The sequence below is a fragment of the Physella acuta genome, unplaced genomic scaffold (assembly GCF_028476545.2).
Source record: "Physella acuta isolate Inbredline_101_S28 unplaced genomic scaffold, ASM2847654v3 ptg002051l, whole genome shotgun sequence".
NCBI lineage: Eukaryota > Metazoa > Mollusca > Gastropoda > Physidae > Physella > Physella acuta.
The window spans coordinates 53,625-69,680 of record NW_026733554.1 but is presented as its reverse complement, the minus strand read 5'-3'; the positions used below and the strand labels follow the sequence as shown (position 1 = coordinate 69,680).

Here is a 16,056-nt window from a genome sequence, read left to right as displayed (position 1 = left end):
TTTCGTTCGGGGGGGGGGGGGGGGAGAGAAACTCTGATCGGAATGTGAGGGATAGTGTGGTCAGCACTATGCCCAGACGCATTAGTTTCCCTAACGTGAGTCAGGGGTCTATCAAAGCAGGGGCGTAGCGAGGGGGGGGGGGGGAGGGGGGTGCGGACCGCACCGGGTGACACCATTTAGGGGGGTGACACCAAGGCGAAAAATAGCAAAATATATAGAGAAAAACTTGAGGGGGGGGGGGGTGCAAATCGAAAGTTTGAACGGGGGGGGGGGTGCAAATCGAAAACTTGAAAGTTTGTCCCCGGGAAGGGTCGCAACGTCTCTGAGGGAGGGGGGGGTGTGACACCATTAAGTGCCGCACCGGATGACACCCGACTTCGCTACGCCACTGTATCAAAGTAGGGTGGATTCGTGGGACATCCTTGAGACTCCAGCCTGGGTTTCAAACTCTAAACTTTCAGGTTAGCAGTCGTTAGCAGCTCTGCCGTCCGACCACGCCATCACTTTTTTTAATATAACCTATAAAAACACACAAATATATTCCCCCCTCCCACCATAATTGAATTATGCTGTTTTTCCTTAGGCCAAGGTCTAGCTGGACACCATTTTTACTGCACAGGCTGTACGGTGCGAACTGCATCTGTCATCGCTTTATGTCAGACATTGTTTATTTAAAGTGAGCTCTCCCTAAAATAGCCTTATAAAATAAGCCTATATAAAAAGTGGGTTCGTGATTGACCTCGCCTATAAAACAAGACCACAGAGTTTATCACATTAGACCAGGCTAGGCTACTTTGTCAGATGTGCACGTGCCTAGTCGATTGATCAAACACGAATGGGCCTTTAATATGCCTATTAGCTTAATACAAAAGTTACATAAAATAATCCCGCACGTTTCATCGGATTCATACAAGTAGCGCAACAGCCTAGCTCAAACTTGCTTACAACAGTACTTTGTAAGGTATGGATATAATTTTCCAAATTTTGTTATCTGAAACAATCTTTGTAGGCCTAGATCTATAATATAGCCTATTAAGTATGTTTTTAAAAATATGTAGGTTCTAGAATCTAGACTAGACTAGACTAGATCTAGATCTATATTTAGATCTAGATCTATATTTTACAATGGAACACGACTTTACAACGTACTGTAGATGGAATATCGTGTATAGCAGGGGTCGGCAACCTTTTGAAGCGGAAGAGCCAAAAGTTACAATTTTCAAAATTTCCCTGGTTTTAAAGAGCCACTAACATTTTTTTTTTTATTTCAAATATTTTATTTTTTTACTAAGATTATTAGTATTTGTTCAAAGAGCTGGAGAGCCGCATCTTGATATCAAAAGAGCCGCATGCGGCTCGCGAGCCGCAGGTTGCCGACCCCTGGTGTATAGCATTAGTTTGTCGTGGTTTTATACTCCTGATGATCATGAATGGACGTTATTATTGTGCTGTACGTTTTGACATTCAATTTAAATTTAAACCTTATGGTATTTTCTATTTTTATTGTATTTTAAAAATCTGAAACATTTTAGTTTACCAGTAATATTATAATAACCAATAAGACAAAAGCGCTGATAACCTAATTGTATTTCCGGTAATTCAGAGCTTTCACGTGCCTTTACATAACGTCTCAACATCGTCGCCAATATTTATCAATAAGATTTTTTTATACTTTTAAACACACGGTAGTTTTGAAAGCTGCCCAATGTCGCAAATAATTAGAGCCTTCTTTCTCTTTTACATTTCCACCTTTTCCATACTGCATGTCTACAAAAGTGTACACAAAATGAGATGGGTGAACTTTCTGAGACCTACCCGTGACCAGAGTTTCTTCCAGGCAACTCTTCGGGGCTACACCCCCCCCCCCCCCCCCCGAACGAAATGACATTTATATAGAAAATATATACTTTTAACAGTGTCCGCCCCCGGTAAATTTAGTCCGCCCCCACCTCCTCTCCCCGAAAATATCAAATGCCCCCCCCCCCCTCCAGAAAGAACAGTCTGAAAGAACCTGTACTCGTGACATCATATTATTATGCCACATCTCAACCAACAACGGATATAGATGTTTTCTATAGAAAATAATAAACTTTTACCAGTGTGCTTCCCAGTGGCGTAGCCAGGATCGTCTCAAGGGGGGGGTTCCAATTTTTACCCGGGGACAAACTTTCGATTTGCACCCCCCCCCTCAAACTTTCGATATGCACCCCCCCCCTCAAACTTTCGATTTGCACCCCCCCTCAAACTTTCGATTTGCACCCCCCCTCATACTTTTTATATATACCGAGGGGTCTATGGGGGGGTTATGACCCCCCCTAACCCCCCCCTGCCTACGCCACTGGTGCTTCCCCCCCCCCCCACCCGTAAAAGTTTAAATTTCTGAACTTAAATGAATTACGACAGAGAAGATATGGATGGCTAGATGTCTCTTGATTGTTGGAGCTTTTCCAAAATACAAATTACTATCAGTTTCAATACAAAAGTCTAGATAAACAGCACACAAAGATATTCAACATATTCCAGATCTACTGGCCTAGCTGCAATCAGTGTTTCTTTCAGCAGAGGCGTAGCGAGGGGGGCGGGGGGCATATGTCCCCGGGCGCCGACCTTAGGGGGCGCCAAATTGAAAGTTTGAGGGGGGGAGGGGTGCAAATGAAAAGTTCGATGGGGGTGCAAATCGAAAGTTTGTCCCCGGGCGCCGGGAAGGGTCGCTACGCCTCTGTCTTTCAGACATCTTTTCGGGGGTGGGGGAACAAAGAATCTATATATATAATTCTCTTCTGGGAGCCGTTAGAAAACAAGCTGCAAGCGCCTCCTTGCAGTCCCCTCTCTTTCTCTCTATCACTATCACTACCACCCCCACCCCACCCCCACATTGTCTGGTAAGCTGTGGTCACGTTTTTTACATTTTACAATCATAGAGACGGGTTTGGTGACGGCTATTAGGGGCAGATAATTTAGTTTGAAACGATTTAAACTTAGAGGAGGTAACTAAGAGGAGGCTGCTTTCACGTGGGGGGGAGGGGGGTTTAGTGTTTTTAAGCAAATATTTTCAGTGGCAGCATTGGTACTGTCGAATTCACAAATTATAGGTAAATTACTGAAAAGTAGAAAAAAAAAACAACTAAATAGCGGCGTATGATACGCAGCGGGTCGGCTCGTATATGAAATTTATGGCGTGCCAGTTAGGGCGACGAGCGGTAAATAAATCTGAACAAAAAATGAAAAAGGGGAATGACATTGTTATTATAAGGGGGTCGTCCATAAATGAAGTCACACTCGTAGGGGGGAGGTGGGGGGTTCCATAATTTTGTGATGGTGTGTGATGAGGGGGATGGAGGGGGGGGGGGGGGTCAGATGGTGCGACGTCACATTTTTGCATGAACAAAAACTAATGTTAGAAAACAAATTTTAGCCGTTATTTCGCGTTTTAGAAAACTTATAATAAATTGTAATAGAAATTGATTATAATAGTGTATGTTGAGAGAGTTCAGACAAGATTTTGGAAAAATTATTGATGTTTTAAGAAAAATAAAACTGCAATTTTGAGGGGGTTTGTAGGCTGAGGTATGACGTCATTTTATGGGGGGTGGGGGGGGGGGTCTGGCTTTTTATGACGATGTGTGACGGAGGAAAGGGGGGAGGTAAAAATCGTCCAAAAAAGCGTGACGTCATTATGCATGACCCCTAAAACGTTCTTTTGCTGTTGGGTGGCGCCCCATTAGCACAATATCAAAGAATACCTGTTTTCTCAAAGAAATAAGATGTAATTAAAATGTAATTCAAATTTTATGCTCGAAAACAAACCTTAATTCAAATAATTATATAGGTGATGAGGGGGCAGTTCAGATAGTGTGACGTCACATTTTTGCATTTAAAATAAGTTAAGTTAGAAACTGAATTTTAGATAGCGTTATTTTGTTTTAGAAAACTGTTTTAATAAATTGTAATGGGAACTGATAAAATACTCTTTGTTACCGAGTTCAGACAGTATTTAATTAATGTTCGGAAAAAAGCAATGTTTAAAGAAATAAATAATTAAACTGCAATTTCGGGTGGGTGAGGGGGGTATTGTAGGCTGAGGTGTGACGTCATTTTAGACGTAGGGGAGGGGAAAATCGTAAAAAAAAACGTGACCCCCTCCCCCTACAAGTGTGACATTTGTTTACGATCTCATAGGTTGGGACTTATTGTGACGCTATGTAAAATGGTGGGGAGGGGGGAGTTAAAAAATCGCCTGTAAAAACGTGAAGTCGTATAATAAATATGAATGACGCCTTGATGTCCTTTAATAGTTTTGATTTTGGATTTTTTCTAATCTTCTTCTTCTTCTTCGTTCTTAATTATTAAGATAAAAATAATAGTTGGACCTGAGGAAAAAGATCAAATGGATTTTTTTTTAATTAGTATTGCGCCTTTTTTCGGGGGGGGGGGGGGCTGAATAGACGTTCTCTTTTATATTTTAATATACATTCTAAGGTAGTTTAAAAATAACTAACTCTAGTCAGTCTAGATCTATGAACTTTTTCTTTTGCCTTAGTTAGACTCTAGTTATAATCTTCTTTCTTTATCCCAATCAAAATACTAGCAAGAAATTCGTAGTGTAAAATGCGAAATTATTTTTAAATATTGTTTACATGCCGACCTAAAACCGCCATAGTAGAAGGCATCTGTATTATTTTATTGAATTTGTATGCTGATGATAAGTCTCTACTGTGTACTAGATTCTAAATTTTAAATCTAGGCTAGATCTAGTAATCTTTAAGTTTTAGATAATTTAAATAGGTAAAAAAAAGCAATAGGCCTACTTATAAGTTAATGTCGTAATAAATTTAGTAAATTACACTACAGGCACACTTGAGATGTGAGACATTTCTCAGACATTGCTTTGCAGCAAATTGCACACACTACTGACTGATGTCGTGATGACACTACGGCTGACTACGGACTACTCTTTACTCTCTACTGTGTCACACAGTAGGCCTAACACTCTGCTGTCTGTGTGCACAACCAGCACTGCAGTGTTCTAAATTTTGGAGAGTCTAGCTAAATTTAGATCTAGAAGATCTAGTTCTAGAATCTAAAATCTAAGCCCTTCGGCTAAGCGCTAAGAACTTACTAAGAAGTAGATCTAGATCTAGTAGTAAGTGGCCGATGACACTGACTGACTGTTCAATTTAATTAAATTTAAATAATAAATAGATCTAGTTAGATTCCAGGGCAGGTTAATCTACTCAGTAACTCTATCCGAGTCTATCAACTTCAAGGATGCGTAGCCTAGAGTACTCAGACTAGTAATGTGAGAAAAAGTTGGTAATCTATCGTTTTGGGTACGTAAAATCGCCCTCGGCTAGAAATGTGCGAAAAAGTTACCTCACTGTCAAGGCTTTAAATTTAATATTGTGATATATTTGTGTCAAATATCATAGATAAATGAATAATAAACCTAAATCAATGGCTAAATATATCAATATAGGCCAGAAATTAACTTTAAACAGCAGTGTTTGCGAGCAAGATTTCCTATATAAACAGCAGCCATTTGTAAAATAGAGTTGCCTTTCCCTGAATCTCGTGCTATAAGTTAAAAAAGAAAGAACTTAAACAAGATGGCTGCTATAGTAAATGAGAATGGTTCCATCTGTTGGAAACATCGCTAGTCTTCATTTATTATTGAAAAGTTTTAATTCAATTGTTTGAAAACAGGTACATAAATGAAACATGGAAACATTTTTGTATTTTTCAAAACATAAATCCTCCTCAAAATGTGAAATGATTATTAAAATTTAAGGAGTCACCTGTTTTTCACATTACTAGTCGCGGGCGATTTTACGTACCTAAAACGATAAAATATTTAATATATATCGTGCGCTGAAATGGGTTGCTATGCCCCTACGGTAGTACTCTACAGCTTATTGGGCATTGGGCCATTAGGCCTAGACCTATATTTATTATTTAGCTTTTTTTTTATTGAATAGGATCCATTTAAGTTTTTTTAAAAACTGTCCTAGCAAAAATAGACTAATTAGTCTAATTAAACAGTAATCAAAATTAGGCTTAACAATACTAACATGCCTTGCCTTATATTTATACTAACATTGATACTGTCAGCAGAAAAAAGTATATGCATAATAGATGAACCAACACAATTTAACTGCATTCTTTATTTTAAACCCTTATGTTTTGCTCGTTCAACAGTTTCAACCATATAAATGGCTAGGAGAGGCATAAAAAGGAAAGCACCCGACCTAGGTCATTTGGTAAGTATTTGAGAACATTTTCCTAAACCATTTACAAACTATAAGTTAAGTGTCATTTGTAAATTAAAAATTTTAGTTCTGTGTTTCTGATTTTAAAACGCACACGACAAAAATAAAATACGTAGCCTATAACTTTCACAAGCTATACAACTCTCAACCCATTAACATACATGTTTAGTTAAAATAGTTTTTAAAACTATTTCCTATTTAAAATTTCTTTCAGTTAATGCATTTACATACTTAAAAATCAAGCATTAATATTGAGCTTTAAATATCCAGAAACTAAAAACTGAAAATAGTACGAACTCATTCTTACAGCTTTTATTTTCCAGCCTAGCTTGGGTGATTTTACACCTACTATGTTTTTAAGATGTCACAACCAAAAGGAAGAAGATGACGAAACTAAAATTTGGAAATGTGCTTTTGAGCCTTCTCTTGAAAATCCAGGTAAGTTTTCATAAGTGTAAAGGTGGTAAATCTCATCTGATAATGATGTTTAAAACAGTTGATCTATCGCTATTAGTTTCTCGAAAGTCAAATTGTATTTTCTACATTGTATCTTTTAGTTATTTAAGTCTGACACAGCTGGAGTTTAAAACATGATTTATAAATAACATTGAAATCAAGTCCTGATAATTTATTTGCTGCTTCTCCTATATCATACTTTGACAAAAAACTATTTAAAAAACTGCCACCCCTGGTTTAGCCAATAACATACAATAGTGGGGAAAAATATTCGACCAATGAATAGTTCAATCACCAACACATACAATTGAGTTTATATAAAATAATTGACCAACTTTATTGTTGATACAATGAAATATGATGTATGGTTTTTTAGAAGACATACAAAAGTTGATAAAAAAGAATTGACCAACTTTTTTTTTGATAAAAGAAAATATGTATGGTTCATCAGAAGACCTATGAAAGTTGATAAAGAATTGACCAACTTTATTTTTGATAAAACAAAATATGTATGGTTCATCAGAAGACCTATAAAAGTTGATAAAAGAAAATTGATGGACTTTATTTTAGATGAAACGACCAATCTCCTGGCAACGTGCGGGGGAAAGACTGTCTGCATCATAGATGTCAACACTCAGCAAGTTCTAAAAAGGTTCCAGGACACAGATAAATATGAAGTATGCTTTGTCCTTTATAGCTGCATTTCTAACATCTATTCACAAGTAAAATACATAGACTACATAACCTCATCTGTTAAAATTTGTTAATATTTTATATTAATCTCAAGGTAAAAAAAGTATTTCATACATAGGGTTTTTCAAAACCATAATGTTTTATTTGAATATTGAATTTGTGTCAACTGGTTATGCGCCATTGAGGCTATTAACTCCGATGTCAGCCTGCTTTTCTTTTTGGCTTTGCTTCCATAGCCTTTGTCCAACAACCAAGAACAAACTACAAGGCAGCAGTTGTTTGATTTTGGCGTTGTCTCTCCTAGAAGAGTGGCTGTCACCAGCTAACGAGCCTCATCTGCCCGAGGGTTCGAACTCGAGACTTTTCGGTTTAGCAACCATGAGCTTTACCGACTCGACCACGAGTTGATACATGGGGTTGTTCAAAACCATATTGTTTTATTTGAATATTGAATTGATTATTGTCATTTATTTCTCAATTTTCCAATTAATCCATCCTTTAACTTTGAAAATAGCACAGATAAAATTTTGGGGTCTTGAATAAATAGATGAATGCTCCCCTTTGAGTTAACCTACGTTATACTTAAGTAAATTTTAAAAAGTGCCCATTTACTGCATTGCAACAAAACAAAAATAAACAAAGGAATCACATGACTTATTTGTGTTATGAAAGATTTTATGTTTATAAACTTTCAGAATTTCTACACATTGGCTTGGACCAGCATTGAGCTAGCAGGCAAGAAAAAAGTAAACATACTAGCAGTTGCAGGTAAGTGAAGCTTGTATGTTAAGGCAAAATATTAGCAATACAATCAAATCTTAGAAGGTTTGTATTCTATTTGGATACTTTGTCTTTATGTTATATGATTCTTTTATAGTTAGTATGATTTTCTTTTATAAGAAATTTATTTCAGGGAACTAATTTAGTCCTATAACCTACTACTTTAATGACATGTTTTCACTACATAGGTTCTCCAGTATAAAGAAAAGTCGTTTAGCTTTAGTCGTATGCAAATGCAGTTTGAATTTTTATCAAGTTAATTTAACAGGTTTTCTTGTATTTACAGGGGAAGGCCGCTGTCAAGTTTATTTACCAAATTTTTATTGTATAACAGGAGAAGGGGCACCTATCAAGCTAATTTACCATTTTTCTGTATTACAGATGAAAGTACTGCTATCAAGTTAATTTACCCTTTTTTTTGTATTAGAGATGAAAGGGCCGTTATCAAGTGAATTTACCAGTTTTTCTTGTTTTACAGGGGAAGGGGCCGCCATCAAGTTAATTTACCCCAGCCAACTGTTGATGTATGCAACCATTCGTGGCCACAAGAAATACATTAGCTGTTTGCTCTTCCATCCTACCCTGACAAGACTCTTGTTTAGTAAGTCTTTACTGCTGGTTTAACATAGGTTTAAGTTTCATCTTTTACCAAAATTTTAATTATTTTAAGGAGTACTGGTATATAGAAAATAGGTTGTTAGTAGTATTGTAATCTCAGATTTAGTGTTATGGTCAGAAATTGGCATATAGGCCATGGTAGCGCTTGGTTAGGGTTGGGTTAGGGATGAGATTAGTGTTGACATTAGCAATTTGCATTTGTATTAGCCAGTAATCTATATAAGAAACTTCTTATTCATGTGACATTATTGGACACTGGTTTAACACATACCAACATTAAAATTTACCCTTTGACATTTTTTGTCCACCTTTTTTCTGGATCTAACCTTGTTCTTTTAGATTTTCTCATTTTAAAAGAAAAATAGCGCTAATTTTACTTTTAAAAAAATAAACGAAACTTTGTGACTTTCTGTGGTGTTAATTACCACCATAACAATGTAAACAAAACATTTGTAAGTCACAGCTAGAATGTGTTGTGAAGACCTGACTAAATGTTTATAAATTATTCAGGTGGATCAAGGGATGGTTTTGTGTATCTTTGGGATATAGGAATCCCAGACAAAGCACCAAGTGCATCATATGTGTAAGTATACAAAACGGTTTCACTTTCACTTTTTAATTTTTCTACTTGTTCTCTGTATATCTTGTTTTTAAAGTCTTACCAGATACTGAACTCAGGCTGCTAAATTGTTTTCCTTGTATTTACTCCCCATATGTGTTTATAACACACCCCTGTAAATTATTTGTTTTCCTTGTATTTACTCCCCCATATGTGTTTTCAACACACCCCTGTAAATTATTTGTTTTCCTTGTATTTACTCCCCATATGTGTTTTTAACACACCCATGTAAATTATTTGTTTTCCTTCTATTTACTCCCCATATGTGTTTTTAACACACCCCTGTAAATTATTTGTTTTCCTTCTATTTACTCCCCATATGTGTTTTTAACACACCCCTGTAAATTATTTGTTTTCCTTCTATTTACTCCCCATATGTGTTTTTAACACACCCCTGTAAATTATTTGTTTTCTTTTTATTTACTCCCCATATGTGTTTTTAACACACCCCTGTAAATTATTTGTTTTCCTTATGTTTTCTCCCATAGGCCACTGTTGAAGATTTCCCTCCAAGACTCCTTTGGTGATGCTCTCAATCTCATCTTTTGTGAGAGGTCGCAGTTGTTGATTGCTGGGGCTGAGAGGGGCTGTGTGGGTTGGGTGGTTGGTGACTGCCAGCTTCTAACCCCAGTCAGAAGGGCTAAAGTCATTGAGTAAGTAATATTTTTAAGAGGTAAGGTGTCTGCTAGAATGACATGAGTTGGGCTACAGAGTTGAGTCTGTATGATGACCCCTGTCCATCTAGCTTGGAGGGCTGGGTGGTGGTGTAGCCATAGAAAGTAAAGATAACTGGATATAGTGCTGCATATTCAAGTCCTCTCCCCCTCCTCTATAAGCCAAGTTTAAATGCACCTTGGACTATATTTAAAATAAATGATGTAATTTCTTTCTTTTAATTTTTATGGGTGATCGTAGCCTTTTTAATGTAGTAAAGTATTATTTCTTTGTTTTTAGTTGTTAAAAACAGTGTTTCTCGGCTTGAAACTGTTTAGTCCTTTTGCATTATAAATGTCTTATTCAGGTCTTTTTTAGAGGTGTACTAAAACATCAATATTAGCTCATGAAAGGTCAAAGATCACATTGTTTTGTAGTTTTTCAATTGTATTGTGTTTTCTGTCTCTGTGGTGTATTCATCACCATTTAAAAACAATTTTATATTCCTGCAAATTGTTTTCCAGGCGTGCAGATATTGTGTTCCAACACCCGAAATCTAAAACACAAACTATTGATGGGTTGATTAACTTGCCTGGCGACTTAATAGGTAAGAATTTTTGGAATATTTTGATAAAATATCAGTTCTTTCCATGCCAAAAATAAGTAAAAGTGAGTAAAGTTTCCCTTTCAAACCTGACGGCCTACGGGGCAAGTGAAGTAGAGTTCACTTGTTTCTGTGACCTCTGCATATGAAGAGATAGTGTGGTCAGCACTATGCCCAGCCGCCTTTACTTTACCCTATTGTGAGTCAGGTACCCATCAGAGCTGGGTGGACTCAGGGACCTAAAAATAAAAACCAATAAAATTTATAGCTGACTTTTTTTTTTGGTCAATCAGTTTTAACTGTATAATCTTGAATTTAAAAATAGTTCAAAAATGTGTTTACATTAAAGCCTTAATATTAGTAGTACTACACTGTCTCATGTCTATCTATCGCTTTCTTTATCAGCTACCAAACAAGTTGGATCTGGAGAAATTCTGATATGGGACCTCACCAAGCATGTACAAAAAGAAATCAAAGAGGTTCTAATTGAACCAATGATAAAACTCAAATACCCCCAGACAAGTGTTAAATATCTAAACCTGGGCTTTAGCAACGGTCAGTAAATTAATCTGCGTTCATCAATATATATACATTTTAAAAGAGTATAACACATTTTTTTCTAGGGATTTAGAAGTCAGTAATAGATACATGAGCTAAACAATGGTAACAAAAAAATAGCTTTTTAGTGATTAGCAATGGTGGGAATAAAAATTCTTTCTAGTCAGTAAAAAAAAAGTAAAGATTTATCTTTAGACCTAGAGAGCATATGGCAGATGAAGTAGAGTTCTTGTTTCTTGACCTCGGCATATGAAGAGATAATGTGGTTGGCACTATGCCCATCTGCTTTTACTTTCCCTAACAAGAGTCAGGTACCCATCAGAGCTGGGTGGACTCAGGGATGTTCACGGGCTTGAGCCTGGATTCGAACTCGAGACTTTCGGGTTAGTAGTTTAGCGCACTACATGCTGTTCGAGTCTGTAGGCACCAAAAATATTCCTTATTGTGCTTTAGAAGTTGTATCACTGCTAGTCTGGAACATTTATGTACGCTGCAGAAATGATTGAAGTAAATTTAAAATGGATTTTTCTGGAAGACATAAAATACATTATTCAATAACTGATTTAAATGCTGCTTAAAAAAAATTGAGATTCCTATTGTTTCCCCCTGACTGCTAGGTGTTCAATCTGGAACATTTATGTACGCTGCAAAATTGATTGGCGTACATTTTGACTATTTTTGTGGAAGACATAAAATACATTATTCAATAACTGATTTAGCTGCTGCTTTAAAAAAATTGAGATCCTATTGTTTCCTCCTAACTGCTAGGTGTTCAATCTAGGACTTTTTTTAACACTACAAAAAAACAAAATAAAATTGAAGCCGCAGCTTTCAAAATGGAGTTTCCAATGTTTCAGGTCTGCTGGGAGTGGGAGATGACCAGGGTAACCTCCTGCTCTACAACATACAGAACGTCCTGAAAAAACACAGCGAGGATGAAGAAAATGTGTGGGAGGCTTCAAATGTGCGTACTTAATTTTTAATTTTTTTTTAAATCCTAAAATGCATTAGCTGTACTTCTAAATTGAAAACTTTCTGAAAGAGTAATTATTTTTAGGTTTTGTCTTTTTGGATGAAACAAATTGTGACTACTTGCAGTTTCAGTTTTATTTTCCTCATTTTAGACTAGCATGTAGATGTATAAATACTATTGAACAAGTTGTTTGAAAACTGGGGAGGAGGGGGGGGGGCAAGCCACCCATGTTAAAGGTTGCATTCAGAGTTTCTTTCAGGCATCTCCCTATAAAATTCTCATGGCTTTGAAATCACAATTTCCATGGCTTTGAAATCATAACAATTCACAGGCTTTGAAATCAAATCAATTGACATGGCTTTGAAATCAAATCAATTGACATGGCTTTGAAATCACATCAATTGACATGGCTTTGAAATCACATCAATTGACATGGCTTTGAAATCACAATTCACATGGCTTTGAAATCATAACAATTTTCATGGCTTTGAAATCACAACAATTAACATGGATTTGAAATCACATCAATTGACATGGCTTTGAAATCACATCAATTGACATGGCTTTGAAATCACATCAATTGACATGGCTTTGAAATCACAATTCACATGGCTTTGAAATCATAACAATTTCCATAGCTTTGAAATCACAATGTCCATTGTGAAGGCTTAATTTGAAGGGGAAGTCATTGTTTTTACTGGACAATTGATGAAAGGGGTTTTTAAACAATCTCTTCCCGCTAATAATTCACAGCTTTAGTTTATAGGTTTTACCTCTATAAATTTGTAGCATTTTTATCCTCAGATTCTTGAGTGGCCAAATATTGTAAATTTGCAGTCAACAAACACTCCACGACAGGTATGTAATAAAAGCTTGTAGAAATAAATAACTTTTATTATTTTATCATTTATAGTAAATTTGAGATACTTTTGGTAAATTTGAGATACGTTTGGTAAATTTGAGATAAAAATAAGGACTTGAGTCTCAGCAATGATGTGTATCTGACTTATGTTATGAAAAGAATAGGGGACTGGGCAAAGAACTGAACACTTTAATTAAGTAAAGCCTTGAGGGGAAAAAGGGGCAGCAACTAGACCTCCAACAGATGCAATTTTGGTGGTTCTCTCCCATTTAAGCCATTCAGTCCTTTTAACAGCCCTTCTCCAGGATTTTCTAGGTCTACCCATTTTTTCCCCTTTGGGTTCCATTCTAGCGCTTGATTTGGAATATTGACTTCAGTTCTCCTCAGGGCATTCCTGATCCATGTCCACTAGCTGGTTTTTGATAACATTGTGTATGGACTGCTGTCTAACTTTGGTATCTCTGTGTTCACTGAAACTTATAAACTCTTTATTTCATTTTCCCTACATGCTGATTAAAAATTTGGAATTTGTTTGTACAGGAACTGGTGGTAAACACAGTGGCCATCAGTAGTAGTCACGAGTACATCACAGGGGGAACAGACAACAACTTGGTTTGTATCTGGAAAAGGGACGAAGATGTAACACAAGATGGAGAGACGGAAAAATGAACATGGCTCATTTTTAGTTTTTATTCTTATTGACAAGCGGCGACATTACATCACTGGGGGGTGGGGAAGTGGGAGGGGGGGTTCTTTTTAATTGTAAAGAAGAATGAAGACAGAATTTTGTATGATGAGACATAAGGCTTTTAAATTTTGTTTTTTAAAGAAAAGTTGTGCTAATTTTTTATGAAGGTGGACAATTGCATGGAATTTATTTTCCAGTTTGTCTTTTTTAAATGACTGCGTTTTAGTTTTCAGGGCACTCTGTTGATGTACTTGTGTAGTCCCTTAAAAATGAAACCACACCACCATATTGCATGAGCCTTGCTGTATGCAAACTTTTGTGTGGTAGCCATTGATACCCTTGTCTTTATTGCTGCGTCTGTTTGTTTGTCTGATGCATCAGACAGACGTCTCAACTTTCATAGTAAAAGTTTGGTAGATTTGTCATAAATTTCTCACTCCAGTATTGATTTTGTCTTGCTACGTTGTCAGGGATCTGCTTGTTTACATTTTGTGAGAGGTGTTTCTGTACCCTCGAGGTGACTATGTAGGTACAATTTACTACACAATATGCTTTGGGAACTGCTGATGTAAGGAACAATGTATCGGGTTGGAAAATATGAAAACTTCTATTTAATGATTATGTTATTAGTTCATGTGAAGTTCAATTTGCCCAACTGCTTGCTATGCTTTGTACTCTATTTTATACTTAAAATTCTTTTTATTACAATTTTTTAAACTAATGCTAACTTTTTATATGAAGAGTTGATTGATTTCTGCTGATTGAGCTGGTATTTTATATGCAAAATTTTTATTTGGAGTGAAATAAAAGCAGTCTTTTTATTAATGGCATCCTCTTAGTTATCTTATGTGTTGAAGGTGTTTTTAAAAAAGTCAACTTTTGTACCATATTGATTTGTTTTGTGTTCATATTGTTTAAGATAGCTGATCAATATTTGGAATAAAAACTAGAATAATCTGGTTTATGTTTTCTTGCTACATGATAATGTCCGCAGACATTTTTATTTTTTTTTAAATTATGGAAACTACTAATGGTATGCAGTCAAATATTAGCTTTACAGCTCTGAAAAACAGCATACAGTAATTATATAATTTGTTTTTTTAAAAATATTTTTGTTCACATATTTGCCATGGAAATAAATTTTTAAAATTTCTGCATAAAAATATTTATTCTCTAAGTGTTTTGAAGTTTCATGCATTTTTATATTTTAAAAAGTTTTCCGTTACCCAAAAAAATAAAGTTTTTCAACCAACAGAAGAGATGCCATTAAGCTTTAATTAAATTAGTAGAAATAATTCGCCATTTTGTAGAGCATTTACACATTTTTACATTCATAATGTCTCTAAATATTTACATATTTTATTATTTTTGTGAAGTACATATTATAGTAGTTTTAAGAAATAGCAAAGTATAAAAAGCTTTTAACTAGTGTATATAGAGCATTTTAAACATCAACAGCTTGAGTGGGTGATTTTAAACTATTTTGGCAACTGTTTTGTTGATGGCATTTCATGTTAAACAATTTTTTAATGTTACAAAAATCTTGTAAATTATGTTGCAAATAGTTTTATAATTGCTAGTATTGTTCTGTTTTTGTCTCCTAAATTTGGGAGTTTAGGTGTAATGTTAGTGTATAAGCACTTGTAGATATCTGCATCTGTGTCTCTAATGTCAAAGTATGATTTGAGAATAATTAAATGTTGAAATATATATTGATTTTATTCTTACATTCACTAGATGCAATTAATTATATTCACTCAATGCAGTGTCCAATGCTAATTCAAAGTGTAATGGTTGTACATTTTTTGTGTGTTAAATTCCAAAAATTAAATATTTAAAAAAAGTATTTCTTAAAGAACGAGGATGAAAATTGATGCTTTAAGATTATAAAGAAACATTACCAAGTACATGAAACTTATTTTTTTAATTTTACAGTAACTAGGAACTCATATATACTTTCCATGTATCTAGTTTCCGATCATTCCGTACCGATACGAATTACAAGTATACGAATTACAAGTATTTATTTTAAAGTAATTGCTTTGCACATGAGCGGATGAATGAAATGAGGATATTTGTGTTAAGTTTCTAAAATATGTAAAATGAGTATAACTGATTCATATTGTTGCTAATGATTTCCTGGTAGATATGTTGTATGATAAACTTTTTCAAGTTTCCTCATACAGAGATAAAATTTGTTTTGTACAAAATTGTTTATTTGTGTGCATAGTTTTTAAAGGTTTTAAAAGTATGTAGAGTAACTTCTCAGTGTTGAAATCAACATC

At 35.4% G+C, this 16,056-nt stretch overlaps 1 protein-coding gene across 3 annotated transcripts; it reads left to right on the top strand.

Annotated features, from left to right (window-relative positions):
- Positions 1–4,644: 4,644 nt before the first annotated feature.
- Positions 4,645–13,804, top strand: LOC131931900 (leucine-rich repeat and WD repeat-containing protein 1). Of its 3 annotated transcripts, none has more exons than XM_059288730.1 (13): positions 4,645–4,717; positions 6,196–6,257; positions 6,590–6,704; positions 7,293–7,399; positions 8,111–8,183; positions 8,674–8,796; positions 9,324–9,396; positions 9,921–10,085; positions 10,611–10,693; positions 11,096–11,245; positions 12,106–12,212; positions 13,026–13,079; positions 13,624–13,804. In XM_059288730.1, exons 2-13 carry the CDS (start codon positions 6,210–6,212, stop codon positions 13,750–13,752), a joined length of 1,227 nt encoding a protein of 408 aa, XP_059144713.1. In that variant the 5' UTR covers positions 4,645–4,717; positions 6,196–6,209; the 3' UTR covers positions 13,753–13,804. The 3 variants fall into 3 exon arrangements, with proteins under 3 accessions (XP_059144713.1, XP_059144712.1, XP_059144714.1); XM_059288729.1 differs by having other exon boundaries at positions 4,651–4,785; XM_059288731.1 differs by having other exon boundaries at positions 4,671–4,691.
- Positions 13,805–16,056: the final 2,252 nt, after the last annotated feature.